The following is a 25776-nucleotide window of genomic DNA, read 5'->3' as shown; positions in this document are numbered from 1 at the left end:
TATCAGATCTCTATACACACGACTGCTGTGTTTTTAGCACCCTTGTGGGTAAAAAGAGGGAGGGGAGAAAATCACTTGTTTCTAGTTTGAGAGGAAATCGTTCAGTCTTTATTTTTTAAGGTTGCAGTGATTTTTTCTCAACAGAATGAGCAGCAGTCAAACATATTTTTGGCACGGGAGAATTTGCATGTCAGATCTCCACAAGTCAGATCTTATGTAACCCAGGGACTGTCTGTAAAAACAATCCAAAGAGGTGCCCCGATGTGAAACGTCATCTGTCCATTCCCTCCGCAGATGCTGCCTGACCCAGTGAATTCCTCTAGCACTGTTTTTTGCTCGTGGACCCGTATGCATGGATAAGCTCAAGCACATAAACCCTTAGTCAGCGACACTGCTAGATTGCCATCCAACTCAGCACCCTGCCCTAGAATCTTCTTGCCCTTGCTCTCCTCTCATTGAAGGTCCATCGCCTCTAAATTTCATCCTAACCTCCTTGATTCACCTTTCCACCCTACCTCCACCTTCCGCTTCCACTTTCACTCTACTTTCCTCTAAGCATCTGCCTCTAATGCTCCCTCCTCTACCCTATCTCTCCCCACATCCCTCCTCACTTTCCTTCACTTTTTTTCTTGCTACTCCACGCAGAGAGTGCTTAATAAATTGCTTTTGCTGATGGACTTGGATGTTAAACAATGAGACTAACATGTTAAGACAGCATAAATCCAACCACTTGATGTCACAGTTAAGTGCAATAGGCATTCAGACAGAAGACCTACAAAGTAGCTTTGGGTAAAGAAAAAGTAGTGATACTATTTGGTTTAAACATAAAATCGACAGTTTAATGAGTTGACAGGTCCATTAGAAACAAAATCATTATCTCGTTCGTCTTGCACGAGTAAGAGAAAAGTAGCAAGGCGAATTCTTGATCCTGAAAATTTCAGAACTTGTTTGGATTTCATTTGAAGGTACGTCTTGGTTTAGATGGCAGCCCATGGCAAATTGCAGGTTCAAGGCAAACAGTAACCTGAATAAGGTACCAAGGGACTACTTGCGTCATGGAAGTATACTACAGCAAGAATCCATGTCTTAAGTAAATGAGGAAATAAAATCGTCCCCAAAATGTTTCTGGGCATTTGGATTACATTGAACTCATGTAACTTTCACGAAGATTATTGCAAGGTCATGATGTACTTGACCTTTTAGCACATTTTCTGAGTTATTAAACGCAAGTAACTTTGAAATGTAAAGCAATGATTATTGAGATAAATGAGAAATGTTTGGATTTTCACCATCATCATTGTCGCTCTCACCATCCTTGTGACCTTTGCATTTAATCACTGTGTTTTTCACCTCTTTCTTGTGATGGGCTGAAAGGAACGGTACAAAACAGGAATGTGTCCGTAAGACTGCTTGCGATTACAATGATGAGAAAATGGTGTGGACATTTGTGGGTGTGATTGAGTGGAGCTGTAAGTAATGTCTCCCCATACTCGCCATCTCCAACAGCATGCTCACAGCCATCTCATAGCCTTGTCTGGAATATCTCTTCTGATACTCTGCTTCCTTCTTACAAGATCGAATTCATAAGCAGAAGGCAAAGTCCGTCAGCACTATGTAGTTGATTTAAGTGATGGAAGCAAAGGAAGCAGTACAAGAATTATCTTTGGATTATGGTTAGTGGAGTGGGTCACACATATTGCAAGCTTACATCTTTGTTCCCTCAATGACATTCCATAAATTAAAAAGGATCAATTATGGTCCATTTAACTTGAAAGTGATGAGTGTTCTGGTAACCCTCATGTAATGCAAATAGGGAATTGGAGGATGGCCTATGTGTTCACATACCAATGACGAATGGAAGTTCAAATGACAACTTGAATGAAGACAAAACATCTGAAAAGAATGTTCTAACTATTAAGAAGAATTAGCTCGAATTAACTATCTGGAAAGTTGCACATAATGTAGCAATTCTTCACAGTTGGTATTTGCCTTTTAATAACTCTCTTACCAAATAAAGTCACGGCAATGCGAACAATATGTTGGCTGTCTAAGATAGGTGGCCATAAACTTGTGTCCATTGACCTGATGGACCCTCCGCCGTACAGCTCCTTGTCTCTTCCTGGGCCGCATTCGTTCTCTAAACACACGTTCGGCATTGTCCTTTGGTGCTGCAGAAAACAAGAAAAATCAATTATTAAGTACAAATGTGAACCACCAAGAAACACAATACTTGGGAGATTTAACAAACAAATAGACATGTTCCTGGCATAAACTTGCTTGAAGTCAATTCAATGATTCAATTATACTTTATTGTCACATGTACCTAGGTGCAGTGAAATTCTTTGTTTTTGTATACAATGCACAAAGTATGCAGAGTCGCCACATATCTAGCCTGTCTTTTAAGAATTTCATATGTTTCTATAAGATCCCCTCTCATCCTTCTAAATTCCAGTAAATACAAGCCCAGTCGACCATTCTTTCATCATATGTCAGCCCCGCCATCCCGGGAATTAACCTGGTGAACCCACACTGCACTCCCTCAATAGCAATAATGTCCTTCCTCAAAGTAGGAGACCAAAAATGCACACAATACTCCAGGTGCGGTCTCATCAGGGCCCTGAAAGACATTACAATTGCTTTTATATTTTAATGATCCCAGATCCCATCAACCCCTTTAAAATAAGATGTTGTTCGTGTCATTTATGTATTTGAACTTTTCATAAAGTTAAAACTTCTAAAACTGATACTGATCCTTTTTGAAACCATGGCGATCAATCTTTAGTTTAGTTTAGAGATACAGCTCCGAAACAGGCCCTTCGGCTCACCAAACGCACACCGACCAGCGATCCCTGCACATTAATACACTAAGGACAATCTACACTTATACCAAGCCAATTAACCTACATACCTGTATGTCTTTGGAGTGTGGGAGGAAACCGAAGATCTCGGAGAAAACCCACGTATGTCACGGGGAGAACGTACAAACTCCGTACAGGCAGCATCCATAGTCAGAATCGAACCCGGGTTCCCGGCGCTACAAGTACTGTAAGGCAGCAACTCTACCGCTGCCCAACCAAATGTATTTGTGAGTTATAAATTATACTTGCAATATAGATTGTTCTTTAACCTAATTACTTCATGACTGAATGCTTCATGGAATGTTTCCAACTTAATATTGCACCATAATCCAGGTATCTGATGTTCAGATAATTTACACCATCAGATGATTAAATCTAAATCAGTGTGAATACCATGACGATAATAAGTGCTTGATTTCCAAATGCAAGTTTGCACATTTGAATTTCAAGGGCAATAATCATCACTCATTGACTTTAATATTACAGTTCAACTGTTTTATCTCTGTCCATAAATAAAGTATGGATTGGAAGGACACAAAGTGCTGTAGCAACTCAGTGGGTCAGGCAGCATCTCTATAGGACAAGGATAGGTAATGTTTTGGGTCGGGCCCCTTCTTGGGCAGGGGATGGTCACCAGCTTATGAGAAGTGCCATTGACTATTCAGTCTGAACAAGGGTCCTGACCCAAAATAACACCTATGTTCTCTCGAGATGCTGCCTGGCCTGCTGAACTATTCCAGCACTGTGTATTATTTTGTCAACCAGCATCTACAGTTCCTTGTTTCCACTATTGACTGACTCATTCTGACTCTATTGTCTGGTGCCAACTAATATCAAAACAACAATAATGTCGGCCAAAAAGTAAATATTCACAACCTACTGGCAGTGAGCTATCACTGGTTTTGGGAATTATTTTAGATTTATTTTTTAAATCATGAAGAAAACATCTTGAAAGAAATCTCGGGCTCAAGCAAGTCTAATATCATGGAAAAATGGAATGCTATTGTGTCTCTTATTACTGCTATTAGGGCAGCACGGGGGCACAGCGATAGAGTTGCTGTCTAACAGCACCAGAGATCAGTGTTCGATCCAGTCTATGGACTGAATGGAGTTTTGTTTGTACGTTCTCCCCGTGACCCGTGTGGGATTTCTCCGGTAGCTCTGGTTTCCTCCCACACTCCATAGATGTACAGGCCTGTAACTCAATTGGCTTGGTGGAATAGTAAATTGTCCCTAGTGTGTATAGGATCGCGTTAGTCTGCAGGGATCGCTGGTCGGATCGGACACTGTGTGCCAATGGGTCTGTTTCCACACTCTTTCTCTAAACCAGGGGTCAGCAAACTTGTTCTGCATAGGGGCCAGGACGCATGTCTGTGAGCGGACGGCGGGCCACATCTATCACGTGTACACATGGATCCCGCCCCGGATGGCAGGTATCAAATCACGTGTTCACAGAAGGTAGACAAAAATGCTGGAGAAACTCAGCGTTAAAGGCAGCCTCATGCAATCCTTGCATGTCTCACCCACTGAGTTTCTCCTGCATTTTTGTCTACTTTCGATTTTTCCAGCATCTGCAGTTCATTCTTAAACGTGTTCACAGAAGGTTCGCGGCCATGCCAGCCGCTTTGTGCAGGATTCGATACAGCCAGAGCTCGGCCGCTGCTCAGGGCGCCCGGCTACTGCTGGGGCGCTCGGCGGGCCGGATAATTACGTGGGGGAAAAATCTGCCTGCGGGCCAGATGATTTTGGGTTACAGGCTGCATTCGGACCAGGGGCCGTAGGTTGCCGACCCCTGCTCTAACCTAAACTAAAGCTAGCTGAGACGCTCATGTCTGCTTCACCTTAAATTACAAAAGGAAACTGAGTAAGCTGAAAAAGTAATGGGACTTCAAAATTGAAATATAATTCCCATCAATATATATTAGCTTTGAAGATTTGAAGCCAACGTCCCAATCACCAGAAACAAGAGTTTGTTTGTTCTAAGGAGGTGATTCAGTTACATACAGTTCCTAATGCATCAATGCATGATATTCATAATGACAATTTAAACCAGAATGTCTATCCCAAAACTAGACAAAAAATATGAAACAAATTGAATAGCCATCCATCAGAATGCTATCACATAAAATGCTTTCATGTAAGAATCCTTTGGGGAACTTTGATACTGAAAATCTATGTTATGATGATGCATTTAGGACAAGGCAAACAGAATGATGACAGTATATTTTGTATCCATTTACTAACATTTTTGCAAACTCTGGATCGGGATGCCTGGATTGGGCAACGTTCATGAAAACTAGAGAGTGGATTGGACTTTGAAAAAGGTGTAAAACATGGTGCCTCCTGCATGCGGTCTCAGTGGATTATTTCTGGACACATTGCTAATTGCGGATGTACTTAGGTATGGCATTACTCGACTGGACTGTTTATAAGAAAATAATTTCTCTGTGCATTTGCACATGGCAAAAAAGCACCATTGAACCATTGAAAGTGAAACATGATTTTCATGTTAACATGTTTTTATTAAATTTAACAACTCATTCAATTGTGCACTTAGTTATTCTTATGGGCTCGTCCCACTTAGGTGATTTTTCAGGGGAGAGGGGGGAAGGAGGGAGAAGGAGTGGAGACAACTTTTAAGAAGCCAGAGATACACGGCTTTGAAGCTTAGCTGACATTTAACATTACCAGTCAGTAACAACTGCTTAAGATTTTTTTCCCCAGTGTACGGTAAGTCCTTTAAAAAAGAGGGAGAGGGCAGGGGTGGGGGGGAGGAGTGGAGACCACTTTTGAGAAGCCAGAGATGCACGGCTTTGAAGCTTGGCTGACATTTAACATTACCAGTCAGTAACAACTGCTTATATTTTTTTCCCCAGTGTACGGTAAGTCCTTTAAAAAAAGGGAGGAGAGGGGAGGGGGGGGGGGGGGGGGGGGGGGGGAGAGAGAAGGGGAGGGGGGAGGAGTGGAGACAACGTTTAAGAAGGCAGAGATACATGACTGTGAAGCTCGGCGGACATTTAACATTACCGGTCGGTTATCCTTGGTTCTGAAAATTACTGCTTACATTTTTTTTTTCCCCAATGAGCCAATGAAATTCACCGGTCAGCATCGGCTACAATCTACGAGAACCTATGAGAACTTTCGACCTCCTGGCGACCCACCTACGGCACGAGAATTCTCGCTACTCTCCATGGCGGCTTCATTCTAGGCACCGCTAATTTTTTAACATGTTGAAAAATCTGCGGCGACCATAATGAGGCCGCGAGTAGTTTCCAGAATGTGGGAACTCCTCGCGACCATGAAGGCGACTTCCTGGCAATTACCTGAGAACATGTGGCGACCATGTGGCGACTGCATACTCTCCTGCAGTCGCCTAAAAAGTCGCCGGTGGGACAGGCCCATTACTCCAAATGTTTCTTTCCACAGAAGAATTTTTGATAACATTGTTTGCAGCTTTAGAATAATCCTGTAATGCTACCAGTGGCATTCAAAACAGTTACATTGAAAGATCAACAGAATCTGGATTCAGCTCAAACTAAAGATATGCCAAGCATTCACAACAGGGCAACAGTTCTAAGTACAGTATACAGACGCTTGCTTTGCAGCAGTGATATCTTTTCATCATCATTAATACGAGAGATAAGGCAGCATGATATTTATTTTATCAGGTCAACTTCATTAAGTTTGATGAAACATTGATATCAATAGTTTAATAGTTTACTTTAATGGCAGCATGAAATGTATTGACTGCAGAGCTAGCACAATGACTTGGCATGTTAATCCATGGGATGGATGATGCATTCGGACCACAGGATTCCCTCAATTAATCTCTTCCCTTAATTGATCTCAACCACAATGATCGTAAAAAGCAATTTAATTACCTTACAAGTCGGGTTTAGAGAGAATAAAGTAGTCAGCTAACTGCTTCTGACTTGGTTGTGCGTTGAGGTCTTCTTTGATAGGACCAGATTTTGTTTAAAGGCCTAGTTCATCGAGCAAAACAAAATGGTGGAATCGCAGTCAAATTCCACTTATGAAGAATGCTTACATGAGCAGCTACAGGTGCTGGAATTGTATTTTAAGACCAAAAATAAGCATGTGGAACCATAAGCACATGAACGATTCGTCCAAAAATTATTTAATTTTGCCTGGTCAATGGGACTGTAGCTTGTTGGATGCTAGCAGGAGAATTGAGAGAAAAAAAGAGGGGAAAGGGTCTAAGGAAGAAGGAGGGTGGGGAGCTGAGGTGGGATGCTGAGGTAGATGGTTAGGAGAGAGGGGGCAGAGAAATAGTGAAAGGTTCAGCATAGGAACCGAGGAAGAAGATTTGGACAAGATTGTGTCTGTATGTGTGCATGCAGGGTGTGGTCAGGCACTATGTATCTCTTCAGAGCTGAAAAAGAAGCAAGTTATCCACAACCCTAAGGGGCCATATGATTGAATGGCAAAGTAGACTCGATGGGCCAAATGGCCCAGTTCTGCTCCTATGTTTTATGGACTACATAAGGAAGAGAAAGAGAAGCCACTTGTTTGGTCATTTTTCTTATTGACCACATAATTATCAGTTTCCAGAATATTCAGTTGATCTGGAAAATCAGGTCAGATGATGTTAGCGAGAGACATTTGAATGACGTGCATCAGAACTTGGAACAAGATACCTTCACTGCAGGCTTTGCCAGGATTTATCTTGGAAAATTATCAGATCATTTTGACATTGCTATTATTTTAGACATAGGACTTCTGTAAGCACATGTGTTTTTAGATCGGTACCTCTCAAGTGCTTTTAACGTAACTGGCTGTGCTTCACCATGGGACCATGGAAATCTTGCATGGGACTATAGATTGCATATTACTGCGTCAGATAACGTAGTCTTGAGCATTACAATTAGCTACAAAATGTGCAACAAATTCCACCCTTTATTTGTTGTGATGCCCTCTATGGTGACATATTAATAAGCCAACAAAATAAGATCAACTAAAGCTGAGATGATGAATCCTAATAAGGCCCTTTACTTGCCAAATGCAGAGCCTACCAAGGTTTTGGTTAGCTACCAGAAGAGCACTTTAAAAAAGCACACGTTCAATGAGTAAGCTCTTGCAAATGTGCTCAAAAAAAAAAGCATTGAAGAGTCAACTTGAGTTAAGCTGCGTTGAGAAAATACAAGATGAAGTGAAGATAAACAGCAGCAGAAGTATTTCCTGTTGGTAGTGTCAGCATTCACTGAAAAATGGTATGACCACAGATTACCAACAGCACTGAATAATTGATACTCGGCCTCATAACAAGGAAAATTAAGTGAAAATTCCTAGGGTAGAAATCTCGGACCAAGCCCAAACTAAAGTTTCTTCGAACAATGGAAGAGCAGCTCATTTGCGTGCAAAAATAGGGATGAGCACCATTATAAAGTGTAGCTCCATGGTCAGAACAGACATGAGGAAGGGTTCCTAGCCAAAACGTCACCCACTTGTTTTTCCAGAGATGCTGCCTGACCCACTGGGTTACTCCACACTTTGTGTCTATCTTAGACATACTCACCTTTCGGATGTGATGGACAGTAACAAAATAAGGTCCCTCCCTAATCATAGAAATTTCTTCCCCAATCTACAGGATTAAGCCAATTTCAGTTATTTATAAAAAATCTTTGTAGTGGAGTGGATGGAGTTAGGCCACTTCCCCAGCATGGAGTCCAGCAGGTAATATTTCCATACAGGGGAATGCTTATATGCTGTCTTTTAATCTGGGTTTCCATTGAAAAGATTGAGGAGGGTGCTAGTTAAAATGTGAGAATTCTCTGCTTATTTCTAATAGCAATATTAAAGTGTGTATCATAAGGAAAGGAAGAATTCCTAATTGATTACCAATGATACCCAAGAGTTATATTATAAATCCAAAAGGGGATCTATATGGAAACAAGTATCCACATCTTAGTTGAACATTTTAACATATTATAAACATGAGAAAATGTACCTCAACTTCAGCCTGATCAGGTTACAGATTTTTGGACAGAGTCCAAGCATAATTGCAACTCCACATACTAAACATCTCACAATAAGGTAAAGCACTCTTTCAGATGTTGCCATCTTTGTAGTTGCTAAGATTTTGCCTGATATCTCAGGGTTTTTCTTTTTTTGGTTGCTTGCAGAAAGAGAACCAAAGTTCAGAGAGGAAAGGCATCAGGTTGCCTGGCACTCACTGGAAGTAGAGCCTTAGCCAACCGAAGGATTCTTAAAATAATAACAAAAGACTAGGAAGTATAAATTGGGTGGCAAATCAAATAAGATAGAATGGAATAAGCGAGAGTAAAATAGTGACAGAAAGCAAGTTTTAATTGTTGGTCTGGGGAAAGCGTCAGTTTTGCTGGAAGCCCATTGTACAAAACAAAGTGTTGTCTGGTATTTCTCTGGGAGGCCATGACCAAGGGGAGAGCAGAACTGACCTGATTAAGCCTGCGCCATGTCCGGATGAGGGAGGAGCACGGTAGTGTCAAAGGGCGGAGAGGGTTAATTGGAGATGGCAGCTCGGGGACCACATTAAGAAACTGGAGATTGAAAACTGAAAGAGCTGCATTTTCAACGCAGACAGGAAAGTTGATTTTTTTCAATCTAACCAGAATAGGAGCATAAAATGCATGAAAATCCATACATAACTTTATTAGTTGTAGCAATTACTTTTTAGCACAAGGGTGGTACAAACAGTTGAAATTTATTGATGTTATTTGAAACTTTAATTCTTATAAACTCGGTATTGCAAATTGAGCCCATGATACAATTCCATGTTTGGCAAAGCAGTACAAAATTGACTGCAAATTCTTAGTATCGTGCATCTGTTCTGTGCATGAAGCTGCAGTGCCAGCTGTACGTAAATAATGGTGAGTGCCATTAGCCTCAGTTATTTTGAGAGCAAAAGTTGGCTGAATGTATTAACAAATGTAGCATGATTGACTCATGACTGAAGGAACCAAAAAATAAAATTTCCACACAAGCAGCTTTATGATACATCATGTGACCCAGTCCCTGTATAAAAAAAATTGGATGCATTTCATCAACAAGTAAGAAAATATCTTCAATTAATTGAAATTGCATTAAACTTAATTGCTTAAAGTGGCTGGAAGATAAAAGCCAAGAGGCAAATGCAGTGAAAAGTCACAGTTAGAAACCCAAAAACAAGGCAATGCAATTTTATAGTGTTCTTGTGTGACATTTAACATGATGGGGAGGAGCCACAGCTGTATTAACAATGTAAAATTAAAGCTTGATGTACAGATCAAACCTCATAGCTCCATGACCATCTCTGAAAATTTGACACCAGCTTCATTAAAAAAAATTCACACCTCACATGACATTCACACAAGTTGTAAGTTGGACTGAGCTCCTGCTTTTTAAGACCTGATAACACAAGAACATACGAAATTGGAAGAATATCGGTGAAAGTGTTGCAGTCATCTTCATCATCAGCACAGTAAATAAGATTATGGCCCATCTGACCATAACCCTACCTCAACTATTCTGCCAACCTCCAAAACCTCTTCCCTACCCTTCGTTCATCTCTGTCAAAAATGGACGCTTAGTGCTAGATTTTCCCTCAGGAGGAATCCTCCTCTCCACATTCACCCTGCCAAGACCACACATGTACTCATAAACACCCTTCCAATAGATCTCACTGCAGCACTGCATTGGAGCAAAGCTGCACGTCTGTACATCCCCAATGCCCGCTTTGGTTGGTGTGAAAAGATACCAATCATGATTGGCCATCTGCAATCCACTGCACCACCTCTGTTCTCACAGCGATCACTTTTCTGATTCCTCTCAAAGTGAAATGATTGTGAACAAATTGAATAGTGATAGCAAATAACAATCAGTTTCAAATCAACTCAAAAAAATATTTTATAATATCTCATGAGGCACTTCCAAGCATGCAGAATATATGTTATTGTAGGGGAGGAGATCATGAAACTGTGGAGCATCTTGGACAATACAGCTCACCCCCTCCATTACACACTGGTCAACCTGAGGAGCACCTTCAGCAATAAACTGGTTTGACCAAGATGCAGCACAGAACGCCGCAGCTGATCCTTTTTTCCTGTGGCTGTCAAACTGTTCAAATCCTTCCCCATTCTGTCATGGGGTAGACTGCCCCCCCTCCCTCCACAATCTCTGCACCCCAATCCTGGATTTTTCACTCGTCATTTTCATTTCATGTATGTTTCATGAATCTTGTTGTGTTTTATGTAGGCAGACCAATTTCCCTCCCGGGATAAATACAGTTCTATCATATCGTATCGTAGACATCCCATGCTACAATCTACTTGAAATGTAATCAGAGGCAACATTAAATTACAGGGACAGGCAGTTGTATCAACCCCTGAACATAATCTAATGCAGCCAACTGAACTAGATGAAAGTAATATATATTTTAAATTAAATTAGTTATTTCCTCCCGAATACAAAAATTACTTGAAACAGGTCATGATGTCATAAAAATAACAGAAAACATACAGATTTCAGAAATGAAAATTAATTAAAAAATCAGTTTTGCTGCACTTAAAAATTTTGTTTGCAAACTTTTAGTAAAAACACATTAACTTTCTCTCTGGGGATTGGAACTATGCTACTGATATTCTGATAGATATAATTTGAGTGCAGTGGATATCCTATGTTTTCATACACAAATAACTGCAGATACGGATTTACAAAAATAAACATTGCTAGAGAAACTCAGCAGATCTGGCAGCATCAATGGAGGACATGGAAAAGCTACACCTCAAGAAGGGAAGCTTCTTCATATCATATGTATATTGTAAAATGAGACACCTATATCAGCTTGAAAATAATTATTCATCCTTGGGTACCTATTTTGCAGAGGCCATAACATTTATCTTGAAAAGTCATGTCACGTTTATGCTTAATGTTCAGAAATAGATCTACATAACAGGTTTAAACTGCAGATCGTAGGATACACAGGCTTATCCTGATTCTCCATTTATTTCAAACTGGCTATTGAATACCTTTGTACCATATTTGACTATAAAATGTGCCTTGAAAACACATTTCCATTATCATCAGTGTGCAGGAAAGAACTGCAGATGCTGGTTTAAATCGAAGGTAGACACAAAATGCTGGAGTAACTCAGCGGGTCAGGCAGCATCTCTAGAAAGAAGGAATGGGTGACGCTTCGGGTTGAGACCCTTCTCCATTATCATCAGTTCAGCTTCACCCAGTTCCAGACACTGCTTGACCTCAGCCCATCTCAGCTTGACCGGCGCAAAAACATTCATTAATACCTTAGTTTTCTCTGGGCCAAACCTCAATTGACCCTCTCTATGCGCTTGAGGCAATTTATTCTGCGCACATCAACTTGCCCCAAGTACCATTTGTCCATTTGTAGATGACCTACATTAGCTCTGGATAAGCAGGGGTTTTCATATTTAAAATTCTTATCCTCATTTTCCAATTTCCCCGTTGCCTGCTCATCAGAATCTTTACACCTTTCTTTACATCTGTTTCTTTAAGGGCCTGTTCCACATAGGCGATTTTTCCAGTGACTGCCGGTGACTGTCACAGTCTTAGCAGGTGGCCGAAAAAGCTGCGACTGGACCCCCCCCCCCCAACGACAAGCTACGACAACCTACCGCCTAGTCGACGTTAAGCTAAGGCAAGCTACTGACAACCGGGGACCTATTAGGGCGTCAACCTACGACAAACCTACAACCAAACAGGCAACAATCTACGACAACGAAAGTCACCTTACATCCACCCGCGAAAGCTACGACAAGCAACGACCCTGTCGGCAACAACTGAAGACAATTCAGTCGTTGGTACCTGTCGCCGGTTGACGTAGGTAGTCGCCAATGGAATTCACCGAACTCAGCACCCAGCGACAACCAACGTCACCTGGCGACAACCTGCGTGATCCTGGTGACAACCTATGTCAGAGCCTACGACAGGAGAAGACAAGCTATGTCAAGCTACGTCAAGCCCACAGTTGCCAAAAAGTTTTGAACATTTCAAAGTTCAGTGGCAACTAGAAAAACGTTACAACATTTTAGGCGACTTGAGATTACTCACGACCATACGGGCATCACCCTACGACCACATGGCGACATCCTAGTTGCCTGTAGTCGCTGAAAAAATCGCCTCTGGGACAGGAGTTTTACTTCTGATCTTTTAATCATATGTGAATGGCAGCCCTCTCTCTTGAACACTGTGGTTTCAACTGCTCAGAATTTTCACCTTCAGTGTGAGAGTTTTTCTCACTCCCTTTCAGCCTACAACATACTCGGAACAGCTATAACATCCAACAAAACTGAAAATCATTAATTACAATTAATCATTATTTGTGCCAAAACAAAGATGTTTTGCAAAATAGCTGCATTTAATAGAAGAATTTAATCCAAAATAATCGCATTTGAACTCTATTTGTGTCAATGGTGGATCATTCTGTTTAATTATAATTTTGGGAGTAAGCATTATTATAACATCATCCTTTTAACCAAAGGATCTTACATTATTTACAATTTTGAGAGTAAGCATTATTGTTTCATCATCGTTTTCACCAAAAAAAATCTTAAATTATTGACTACAATCATTGAAACATGAGGTATATGACAGGCAAACCTATCTTCAAGTAATACAGGTTAGAAATAACATAAATATATTTATTCCAAAAGACCTGGTTATAAATCACAATCTGTGCAAATACTTAATGTGTACATCATAGTGGCACTTTCTTTTAGAGTGCAAATATTCAACATCATGCGTACTTAAACTCTTGATCTCAGCTGCTCCAATGGGAAAAGTGCCACTTTGGGGAGTTGTATTAGTGCTAATGCAATACATGGAGAATGCCTGGTTGTGTTTCAATCGACCAAATTCCCTAAATGCTCAAGGAGGCAAATCCATACCCACAGGAAAGAGGGGACATCAGAGGTCAAATCGTGATCATCTTTGGCAAGGGAGACAACACCATTTCTGGAAACAGACAAAGGATCCGTCATTGGGAAAGTCATTGCCTCTGCCCTTCTCAACAGGACTGGGGAGCTACTTTCCAGACTGTAGTGCGGATTCTGCCCATCAAATGACTCAATAAATATTATCTTCATTACACAACAGCTCTAAGGGAATTGCACTACACTTGGCAGTTTTAACCTTTTGACTTTAACTCTGCCATCTGAGACAGGGTGCATTCTCCTTTTTAAATTTGGCTGCCCTCAGAAACTGTTTTCTATTTGACATTTGCAATATGATGGAAGCAAGTCGTGATTCCAAATGACGAGTTTAATAGAGACTCAATCCCTGTGCAAAGTGGGATCAATAAAGATGTGTCATATCCTCAATACTTTTCTAAACCCTTGTTATATTATTGCACCTCACACCACCCAGATTCCTCTTTACCCCACATCCTGTAAAACTAATCTGTTGAACAAATGGGAAACTTTTCAACTAAAGCCACCTCCAACTCAGAGCCAGGGTCAGAATATCTTCAGTCAATGAGCTGCAGTATATGCAGAGTTCCAAGCCACTGAGATTAACTGGCATCTTCTCCAGCCTTGTCTATTAGATTTGGTGCTCTGGATTTGACATGCTTTACATCAATGGCACCAAGTGCAGTCAAGGTGACCACTGTCAAGGTGACCCCACAGACAAGCACCAGACCTAAATATCACACACCATTTCTGATTTAATTACCTCCGGATGTCTGCCGTCTAAAGCCTCCAACCTTATCGATCCCCATCTCTGCACGGCTTGATTTTATATTCTCCCCCAAATCCACAAACCGAATTGTCCTGGCAGACCAATTGTTTCTACTTGTTCATGTCCCACCTAGACTACATCCTATCCCCCCTGGTCCAATCTCTCCCTACCTGTGTCCAAGACACCTCACACGCTCTTCTTCGCGTCTTCAACGACTTCCATTTTCCAGGCCCCCACTTCCTCATCTTTACCATGGATGTCCAGTCACTCTAAACATCCATCCCCCCCACCAGGAAGATCTTAAAGCCCTCTGTTTCTTGACCGCAAAACCAACCAATTTCAGTCCACTAATACTTTCCTCTGCCTAGCAGAGCTGGTCTTTACACCTCAACAACTTCTCCTTCAACAACTCCCACTTATTCCAAATCCAAGGCGTAGCTATGGGCAGTCGCATGAACCCCAGCTATGCCTGCCTCTTTGTTGGGTACGTCGAACTAATACTACTGTTCCAGGCGTACACCAGCCGCATCCCTGAACTCTACTTCCGCTACATTGACCACTGTATTGGTACTACCTCCTGCACCGATGCAGAACTCACTGACTTTATCAACTTCACCACTAATTTCCATCCTGCACTCAAATTCACCTGGTTCATAGCCGCCATCACCCTACCATTTCTAGATCTCACCGTCTCCATCACAGGAGACAGACTATTGACCGACATCTACTACAAACCTACTGACTCCCATAGCTATCTAGGCTACACTTCTTCCAACCCTGCTTCCTGTAAAGACTCTATCCCCTACTCCCAATTCCTTCGTCTACACCGCATCTGCACCCAGGATGAGGTTTTTCATACCAGGGCATCGGAGATGTCCTAATTCTTTAGGAAACGGGGGTTCCCCTCTTCCATTATAAATGAAGCACTCACTTGGGTCTCCTCGAGATCCAGCAGCTCCGCTCTTGCTCCCCCTCCCTCCATCGACAGTCCCCCTTGTCCTCAACTACCACCCCATCAGCCGTTGCATACAGCATATAATCCTCTAACATTATCGCCACCCACAAAGAGGTCCCACCACTGGCCACATCTTCCCATCTCTACCCCTTTCTGCTTTCCGCAGAGACCGTTCCCTACTCAACTTCCCGGTCAACTCATCACTTCCCACCCAAACCATCCCCTCCCCAGGTACTTTCCCCTACAACCGCAGGAGAAGCAACACCTGTCCCTTTAACTCCCCCCTCGACTCCATCCAAGCACCCCGACAATGTTTTCAGGTGAGGCAGAGGTTCAGTTGCACCTCCTCCAACCACATCTACTGTATCCGCTGTTCCAGGTGTCAACATAGAAACATAGAAATTAGGTGCAGGAGTAGGCCATTCGGCCCTTCGAGCCTGCACCGCCATTCAATATGATCATGGCTGATCATCCAACTCAGTATCCCATACCTGCCTTCTCTCCATACCCCCTGATCCCCTTAGCCACAAGGGCCACATCTAACTCCCTCGCCGGTATATCTGTACACCGGCGAGACCAAGCACAGGCTCGGCAATTGCTTCGCTGAATACCTCTGCTCAGTCTGCCTTAACCTACTTGATATCCCGGTTGCTCAGCACTTTAACTCTTCCTCCCATTCCCAATCTGACCTTCTTGTCTTCCATTGTCAGAGTGAGGCCCAGCACAAATTGGAGGAACAGCACCTCATATTTCTCTTGGGTAGCTTACACCCCAGTGGTATGAACATTGACTTCTCTAACTTCATATAGCCCTTGCTTTCCCTCTCTCTCCATCCTCTCCCCTTTCTCAGTTGTCCCACCAGTCTTACTGTCTCCGACTACATTCTATCTCTGTTCCACCCACTCCCCTGACATCTATCTGAAGAAGGGTCTCGACCTGAAACATCACCCATTCCTTATAACCATATAACAATTACAGCACGGAAACAGGCCATCTCGGCCCTACAAGTCCGTGCTGAACAATTTTTTTTTTCCCCTTAGTCCCACCTGCCTGCACTCATACCATAACCCTCCATTCCCTTCTCATCCATATGCCTATCCAATTTATTTTTAAATGATACCAATGAACCTGCCTCCACCACTTCCACTGGAAGCTCATTCCACACCGCTACCATTCTCTGAGTAAAGAAGTTCCCCCTCATATTACCCCTAAACTTCTGTCCCTTAATTCTGAAGTCATGTCCTCTTGTTTGAATCCCTTCTCTCCAGAGATGCTGCCAGTCCCGCTGAATTACTCCAGCATTTTTATGTCTACCTTCAATTTAAACGAGCATCTGCAGTTCTTATCTTCAACACGTTGCAGACCATTTTAATAGTTCTTCCCACTCACACACCAACCTGTCTATGCTCAGCCCCCTCCACTGCCAGGGTGAAGACAAAGATGTACACTGAATTCTACAATTTCAGGAATATCCCCCCCTCCCCCTCCCCAACTTTCCCTTTCTTGATCTGTCCAGGTACTGTCAAATACACCCTTCTTTTCAATCCCAGCTCCTGGCATCTTATTACCTACTTTTTCCCCCCCACCCACTCAACATGTCGATCACACTTACATCTTGGGTATGCAAGCAAAGAATTTCAGTGACTTCACATGTGACAATAAAATATTGAATTCAATTCACTCAGCCCATCCTCCCCACTGTACCCTGCTGCCTGCCCTACATCACTTGTTTGGTCCCATCCTCCCCACTGTACCCTGCTGCCTGCCCTACATCACTTGTTTGGTTCCTGCTGCCTGCCCTACATCACTTGTTTGGTCCCATCCTCCCCACTGCACCCTGCTGCCTGCCCTACATCACTTGTTTGGTTCCTCCCCACTGCACCCTGCTGCCTGCCCTACATCACTTGTTTGGTTCCCTCCCCACTGCTGCCCTGCCCTACATCACTTGTTTGGTTCCAAGCTTCATCTTCCTTTTCTATCATTTTTCATCATCGCCACCCCTTTGGTGTCTTTACTATCACCTCCCAGCCTCTATCGCCGTTTCTACTCTTCCCACCCCCATCTGACTCCATCTGCTAATCAACTGCTCCTCATCCCAATCCACTTATCTCTAGCCTGTTGTTATCTTCACCCCATCTCCTTCTACTGCCTATTTCCCCTCTACGCTTTCAATCCAGATGAAGAGACCCAACCCGAAATGACAACTGTCTGTTTCCCTCTGCAGATGTTGTTTGACCCATTGAGTTCTTCAAGCAGATTGGTTGTTGCCCCAGATTTCAGTATTTTATGTCTCTAGTTCATTGGTGATTTGTTCATTGAATGAGAATGAGTTGTTCATATACAAGGCAAGATCTTGTACCAACTTACCTTAATTTCCAACACCACCTCTCAACCAGACAAATGCACAAGACATTGGAAAATGTCGATCACGTTGCATATTATGGGAGACAGTTTTCAGAGAAAAAAGATAGTTAAAATTCAGCTGTGCTTCTCGGCACCAACACCATTCTTCATCTTTCCAAGCGAGGGAGTTGTAAGGGATGTCTATGTTTGGACATAAGCACGGTCTATATATGGTTATACTTTTGAAAAGTCTGCAAAAAGGCAAATGTTGGACTATTTATAGTATTTATTTATTATTATTTTATCTAGAATTAATTATATGGACAAAATGAGTAATACAACCCATCCATGTTCTCCAGACCTGCTCAGTTACTCATGCACTTTGTGTCTTCTTTTGTAAAAGCATCTGCAGTTCCTTGTTTCTACATGATGAATACAAATATCCCCTATTACTTTAGCAGTGAGTAAAAGTATAATGACAGCATCAGCCTTTGGGGAACAGGTTTGAGTTTCATTTACTGCAAACCATTTTCCTCTAATAACTCTTGCTAAGATCCATGAGGGAGAATTGGTTCTTTGTTTAATTAAATACATTTAAAATTAGTCAGACTGATTGTAATACCTAAAATTGATTTGATTTTGAAACAATGGTACATGCTCTTGTCTGCAGCTAGGTTAGCAGGTATTCTCTGTGCAAACTGCAATCATTGTTTATTGGGAATTGAAGACAGCATTGTTTTGCAAAATTCAGATTTAAATAACAATCAACTTTTTACAGATTAAATTGGACAGAGTTCTATTTTGGAAAGTCGAAGATCTTACACAATCATTCCAGAAGGGGGAGGAGGGGGGAGACTGACCATATCTCTGCCTCCATGAATTTATAAACGCCGATAAGTTCACCTCTCAGCCTCCTTTGCTCTGGAGAAGCGAGTCACTGCCTATCCAGTCTCTCCTAATATCTCTAGCCCTCTGATCCTGGCAACATCCATGTGATTTTTTTCCTGCAGCCTCTAGCTCAATCACATCTTTCCTAACATGCAGTGACCAGAACTGCACATAATGTTCCAGGTGAAGTCTCACCAATGTCCTATGAAGCAGGATATACAATCATTACACCATCTAATGAAGGCAAGCACATCATGCACCTTGTTCACCACCTTGTGTAACTGTGCTGCCACTTACAGGGAACCATATTTCTGGACCCCAAGTTGTCTCTGTTCTACAACATTCCCCACCCCCCTATAATTTACTGTGTAAATCGTTAATACACATGACGGACATCAGGAGACCCAGTGACACAGTTGATAGAGCTGGTGCCTGAGTGCCAGAGGACCCAGGTTCGATTCCAACCTCAGGCACAGTCTGTGGAATTTGCAAGTTTCCTTTCACGTTCCAAAGACATGGGTGGTTGTAGTTTAATTGGCCTTTGTGAAATTGCTGCAGGTGTGCAGAAAGTGGATGTGTAAATGGGATAACATGGAACTAGTGTGAATCGTAGGCCAAAAGACCTATTTCCATGCTGCATCTTCCAATCAAAAACAATGGTCATGAGAACATGCATACTTCACATAGACAGCACGCAAGGTCAGGATTAAATCCTACTTCTGTCAGGAAACTGCGCCATTTTAGCAGATACTGATAAGAATAGAAAAGAAAGATTAGAGCAATGGGGGAGCAGACAGCCTTGAATGCAATGGGAGAGATATGAACAAAGAAAAATTAGTAGAACTAGAAAGGAGAAATAAGGAAAGAAACATGGGGATATAATTTGTTTGCACTATAAACCATGAACTAAAAAATCCAGCCTAAAAACATCGTGGAAATTGACTTGCCCCTAATGTGTTTATGTGGATACAGTGCTGCTGTTTTAACATCAACCTGTTTAAAGTAGCCAAGGGTGATTGAATTCATGCCTGCAGCTCTTAAAGGGGAGGTGATCAATGGCTACAACTGCCAGTTGAAGTTACTGCATTGCCTCAAGAGAGTCAGAGCAAACATAGTATACCAAACTCAACAGCAAGTAACCTGCTGACACTGACCCTGTCCCTGAAGAGGTGAAGTCCATGAGAAGGTTTAAAAGCATTGGGCCCTGGGTTCTATTTGCAGGTTCCTATTTGTTACTGCCTTCAAGTTGGTTACAGCATTCCACTCATGTGAGTGAAGCAACTGTTCAGGGAAATCTGAACGAATAAACCAGAATTGTCCATTTCTGCCCACATCTCACTTGATGAGCAAATACAAACACATTCATACCTAAATACAAATGCACTTTAATTCATGCAATAACCTTTCCTTGTTAACATCAAAAACACTCTTAGGGAGTTTATACTGTCACACTGAAACATTTTGCCTCCAAATCATCTTGACATCTTCTGATATAAAGTATGCTGTGCAATTCTGCAATGCCTAACTGTAACGTTAATTACTTTGTGGCTGGGTGAAAGGGCAGTTCAGGAACCAGGTTCAGGAATAGCTACTTCCCCACAGCCATCAGGTTATTAAACCTGGCTCGGACAAAACTATGATTATTAATAACCCATTTTCTGTTATTTGCACTTTATCAGTTTATTTATTCATGTGTGTATATATTTATATTATGATATATGGCCACACTTATCTGTTTTGTAGTAAATGCCTAATATGTTCTGTGTGCTGAAGCAAAGCAAGAATTTCATTGTCCTATACAGGGACACATGACAATAAATTCACTTGAACTTGAGTTCCTACAGTGAAAGTGAATTCAGCACACTGCTTTTGTTCCAATTAAGATCATGAAAGGAACTTAAAAAATGGAGTGCTCTATGTGTCAGCACAGTACATTATTGCACACAACTATCATCCGTTCATTTACCTCCTGAAGATCAACATTATATTTGTACAAATTAATACAGCAAATACAACACCCCTATGCTCGTATGACAACTTTTATTATGTAGTGTAATTACTTGTTTTCACCACAATGTGGCAGACTACTTGAGCTTAGGAAGGAACTGCAGATGCTGGTTAAAACCAAAGATAGACTCAAAACGCTGGAATAACTTCAGTCAGAAGAAGGGTCTCAACCTGAAACATCACCAATTCCTTCTCTCCAGAGATGCTGCCTGTCCTGCCGAGTTACTCCAGCATTTTGTGTCTATCTTGAGTTTAGTAAATTTCATTTTGGCCTATTTACAAATAGTTTAAATTAGGGAGCAAGAAATGAACTTAACGGGAATGAGTAAAAAACAATGCCAATCAGCATTTATATTCTTGTGTTAGATACAATAATACTAGGGCTTTTTACCTCTAACTGCTTTTACTAAAGATATTTGACAGATTAGTGACTAGTAATATAACAAAGGTCGAAACATCGTCTGCCCATATTCCTTCATGGGTTTGGCCTGACCCAGAGTTTATCCAGCAGTTAGCTCATGACTTAATACATTTCCCAGACTCATCTTCATTCATATGTTAATTTGCAAATTTTCAAAGGCTTTCCTGCAATGACATTTCAATACCTGTCCGTTGACAGAGTTGCCAAGAGAAATTCTAAATGTTCATGATTGCAGATAAATAAAGAGAATATAAATCAGTACCATAACAGATGGCATCTTCATGTACCCTCCACTGTCTTTAGAATGACGTCCAGAGAGTGTGCTTTAGGCACATGGCACAGAGGTTTGGGGATAGGGCCAAATGCAGCAGGTGTGATTAGGTCGATCAGGCCGGTATGGGCAAGTGGGCCAAAGGGCTAAAAGACTATGACTGATGAAAATCAGCCATTAAAGTGTTGGTTATAATTAACAAAAAGTAAAGAAGAACTCGGAATCTCTGGAGCTATCCACTTCTTGCTCTTTGTAGGCAAGATGATAAACTGTGGGAGATTTGATTACGTGCCAATAAAATCTACGTAGAAGAATATGATTTCACAATAATTAGTAGAGCCAGGATGTTTAGGCGCTAACAAACTCTGAAATAGGCAGGCAAAAAGGCATAATAAAATTACAAAAAAGGCACGAAAAAGACACATTGACATAAAAAGGCATTTTTTTCCTCCACCAAAATATGGTTAAAAATGGTAATATAAAGGTATTCTACATTAAATGACCAAAGTTGTTTGGTTGCACATAATTGCTAGCATTTTTTCAAATTATCTGGTGTTAAACAATGTCGTCTGTCAGACAGAATATGCTTCAGTTGTGAAAAACTTACTTCTACCTCAGCAGGTGCATACCCGAAACAAGCTACCGACTCTATATTCATCTTGATAACTTGTGCATTACAACTACCTTTGAGAACTTTATCTATGTTATGTATTTCTTCAAGATCTTTGTTAACTAAAATCACTTCTTACCTCTTTACCTATAACGCCAGCATTTTACGAATAGATCAACTGTGGGAGATTTCAAGGGAAGTGATACGTACCAATAAAAAAGACACAAGATCGCGGTATATTTTTCGGCATGATTTCACTGACGATCCTGACTGCAGCAGATTCTTCTTCTTCAAAACAGGTGACGATTTCTTTTATCTATTCAAATTGTGCAGCATAGTAGAATACAGCAGAGAGCCATGAGAAGGTAGCGGAATCTCGGGTGCCATTTCCTTGAACAACTCCACATGTGACGGTGCTTTGAGGAAGATTTTCTTGACATTGGAAACTAGGCGATGGACATTTGGAAACAAGCTACGTAGGGTGCTTGACAATTCTACAAAGTCCTTGAGCTAAGCATGTCAAGTGTAACAATTTGGCGAATAAAACTTTAAGAGCTGAGTAGCTTTTTTCACGTACAGAGCTGCATCAGTCACAAACCTTCTGGCCAAAGTACAGCAAGTGAAGATGTAAACAACTGAGCAATAGTTGAGCTGTTTGCCTTCTCCAATACTTCCGATGTCAACAAATACTCCTTTGATGGTTGACCTTCCTCCATTGTACCGATGACCACATCGGCAACATAGCTCCCCACAGCATCGGTTGTCTCATCTATTGAGATCCATATTTTGTTGCATGCAACTTCATCTCTAATTTTCTGCACAACAATGTTGAAGTTGCTGTCAACATAATTTTTCGGTAATGATGACTCGCTTGGCATAGGTTCCTCTGTGTATTTCTCTAAAAAAAACTCTGAGAGATTTGTTTTCCAATTTCCACAGTGGAATTCCAGCATCAATGAATGCCTTGCACTCATTGCACTCAAAAACTCAGATTTGCGACTGGAGCCAGCAGTAAATGTAGTGAGGAGACAAGCTTGGGTATTTTGCTTGTGTAGTCTACACCCCAGCGGTATCAACATTGACTTCTCTAATTTTAGATAGCCCTTGTCTTCTCCCTCCTCCCTCCTCCCCATCACCGTTCCCAGCTCTCCTTCTAGTCCTACTGCTTTCACCTCTTCCTTTCTTTTTCCTGCCCCCGCCACATCAGTCTGAAGAAGGGTCTCGACCCAAAACTTTGCCTATTCCTTATCTCCATAGATGCTGTCTCGCCCGCTGAGTATCTCCAGCATTTTCTGTCTACCTACGATTTTTCCAGCATCTGCAGTTCTTTCTTAAATAGATCTTGGAGAAGGTTGAACCAGTGGGCAGCGGCATGAACGAATGAACGACTGATGGTGGCGCCCCCGGTTTTGTCCCAGTGGTGGAAATTTTCTTGTAAGTTATACTGTGTTAACACGTTAATAATAACATTAATATTGACGTGTTAACATAGAAAACGTCATTGTAATCATGGTACAATTAGAGAAAATACCACAACCTTTTAGCAAAATGGCAAAAAAAGGCTGATTTAGGCACTCGATCATGAAAAAGGCATTATCTTGGTGAAATCATCAAAAAAGGCATGAAAAGGCACATGGCATTTATGGCAAAATCCTGGCTCTAATAATTAGTAATCAAATAAAATCTTCCCATTATCTTGTTGGTGTGGCAACTTGCAGAAAACCATTCAATTCCTCAGTCACTTATTAAACCCCTTATCATCCTTTTATATATTTTCCCAAGATACCCAAAGGTTGTTGCAACTCAAAAAAACCCTTATCTACCAATTTCACATTGCTCCTACTGGTCAATTAAAATGTGTTAATCACTGCTAATATTTGCCTTCTTTTCAATTTTGACGTACTATGGACAATGGCATACAGCATAAATATCTTCTTTCTAAAAAGACTATGTATTTATAATTTCAATATAAATATACTCCGATTATCTGAATGATTTCTGAATTAATATATTATACAATTTTATGTGGATAATGAATTACACTGGGAATTAATTGAACAATTGATTTTATTGTATTAATTTTAATATATTAATGTTTAAAATCCATGCATTGGGAGGAAGAATATTTTACAGCCTCAACCCTAACCGGGTTGACAGCATACATCAGGTGTATGTCGTGCCACTTGATGGTTTTACAGGCGTCAGTCACTGACACTCCGCAGTCGCCCAAATCTCGCCCAAGTGGGACAGGCCCTTTCGGTTGAACTGCACCATTTTATTTTTATGTTAGCTCATTACTCCTCACATAACCATTCGTAGGGGGCGCTGCAGTGGCTGCGCCTGTCAGCAGCGCTTTAGTCTTTTCAATTTTTAGTATGTTTTAAAGTATGTTTTAAAGTTTGTTTTAACGTTCCTTTGTGTGTCTTGTGTGGGGGGTGGTGTGGGGGGGGGTAAGGGGGAAATCGCTTCGGTCGCCTCCTCCACGGAGAGGCGACCTTTTCCAGGTTGCCGCCCCCGTGGCCTAACAACGAGGATCGGCACGGCCTTTTCCGGTGACGCGCCCGGGGGCTTCAGCGGCGGGCGCAGCGTGGACTATCGGCGTGGAGCGGGCGAGCCCTCGCTGGGGCTCGCTGGAGGGGAGCGCTCCGTTTCGCTGGCCCGCGGCAGATGGCGCGGCGTCCGCAGCCTGGGATCCCTCGTGGGGGACCCGGGGGAAGAAGAAGCCATCACGGCCGGCCCGCGGCCAACTTCTACCGCGGGTGCGGCATGGACTTACCATCACCCCTGATGGGGAGCTTCGACAATCGGCCCTGCGGTCTGCGGTGCTTCTGGCTGCGGCGCGGCAGGAACCTTCAATCTTCGACCGCAAGCCTGCGGCCTACACCAACCTGAAGCCGCCGTCTCCGGTGGGGAAGAGCCGATCCTGGAGTTACTTTGACTTTGTCCCTTACCATCTGGACGCTCGCAGCAACGGCTGCGGCAGCAACGGCTGCGGAGGGTGGAGGTCCCGACCACGGGGGAAAATGGAGGAGGACTGGCCAAGTTCTGTGCCTTCCACCACAGTGATGAATGCTGTGGTGGATGTTTGTGTTACATTTTTATTGTGGTTGTGTGTTCTTTATTATTGTACCGCTGCTGACAACCCAAATTCCACCGACCCTGGTTGTGTGGCAAATAAATTCTATTCAATTCAACATGAATAAGCTTTCAATTCTGACATACATTAAGACTGTTAAAAATTCAGTCTTATTGGACATTGAAAGTAATGCACTTATAAAACATGATGTCTGTTTGTCAACAATTTCCCAGTACACTGCTGCCAATCAGCTTTTCATTTGACTTTCAACAATGACGAGTCTTTAATCCTTCACCCATTATGAGGTGAATCAGGAATGACACTCAAACAGCTTCTCAAAATTGGACTGAAAGACAATGTAACTAACCCAATAACAATGCTCAATTAATCAATGATGCAAACAGTAATTTAATCAACAGGTTGAGTTGGCGTCTGTTAACCATTTCAATGCATGTTACATTAGACATTCCATTTGGACTTTCCCCTGTGATCGCTCGCAGAAAGACAACAGATACCCCACAAAGCCACGCCCCAAAATCTGCATCTACTTTATCCATTGCAGAGAAGACCTCATTGGGTGCTCACTTTTTGGGAGACAAGAGAAAAGCTGGAAGAGAACAGCTTTGGAAGACAAGAGAACATTTGGTTCCCTGAAT

At 42.0% G+C, this 25776-nt stretch overlaps 1 protein-coding gene across 1 annotated transcript in view; it reads right to left on the bottom strand.

The window, feature by feature from the left end:
• LOC129699659 (protein kinase C epsilon type) overlaps positions 1–25776 on the bottom strand; it is a 418244-nt gene that overhangs the window by 181564 nt on the left and 210904 nt on the right. The window contains exon 3 of the mRNA XM_055639643.1: positions 2009–2168. Within this exon, the coding sequence (XP_055495618.1) occupies positions 2009–2168 (160 nt within the window). The remainder of the gene's footprint in view (positions 1–2008; positions 2169–25776) is intronic.

This window comes from Leucoraja erinacea, chromosome 8, assembly GCF_028641065.1.
Source record: "Leucoraja erinacea ecotype New England chromosome 8, Leri_hhj_1, whole genome shotgun sequence".
NCBI classification, from domain to species: domain Eukaryota; kingdom Metazoa; phylum Chordata; class Chondrichthyes; order Rajiformes; family Rajidae; genus Leucoraja; species Leucoraja erinaceus.
Note: the sequence above shows the minus strand (reverse complement) of the source record. Positions and strands in the feature narration are given on the sequence as shown.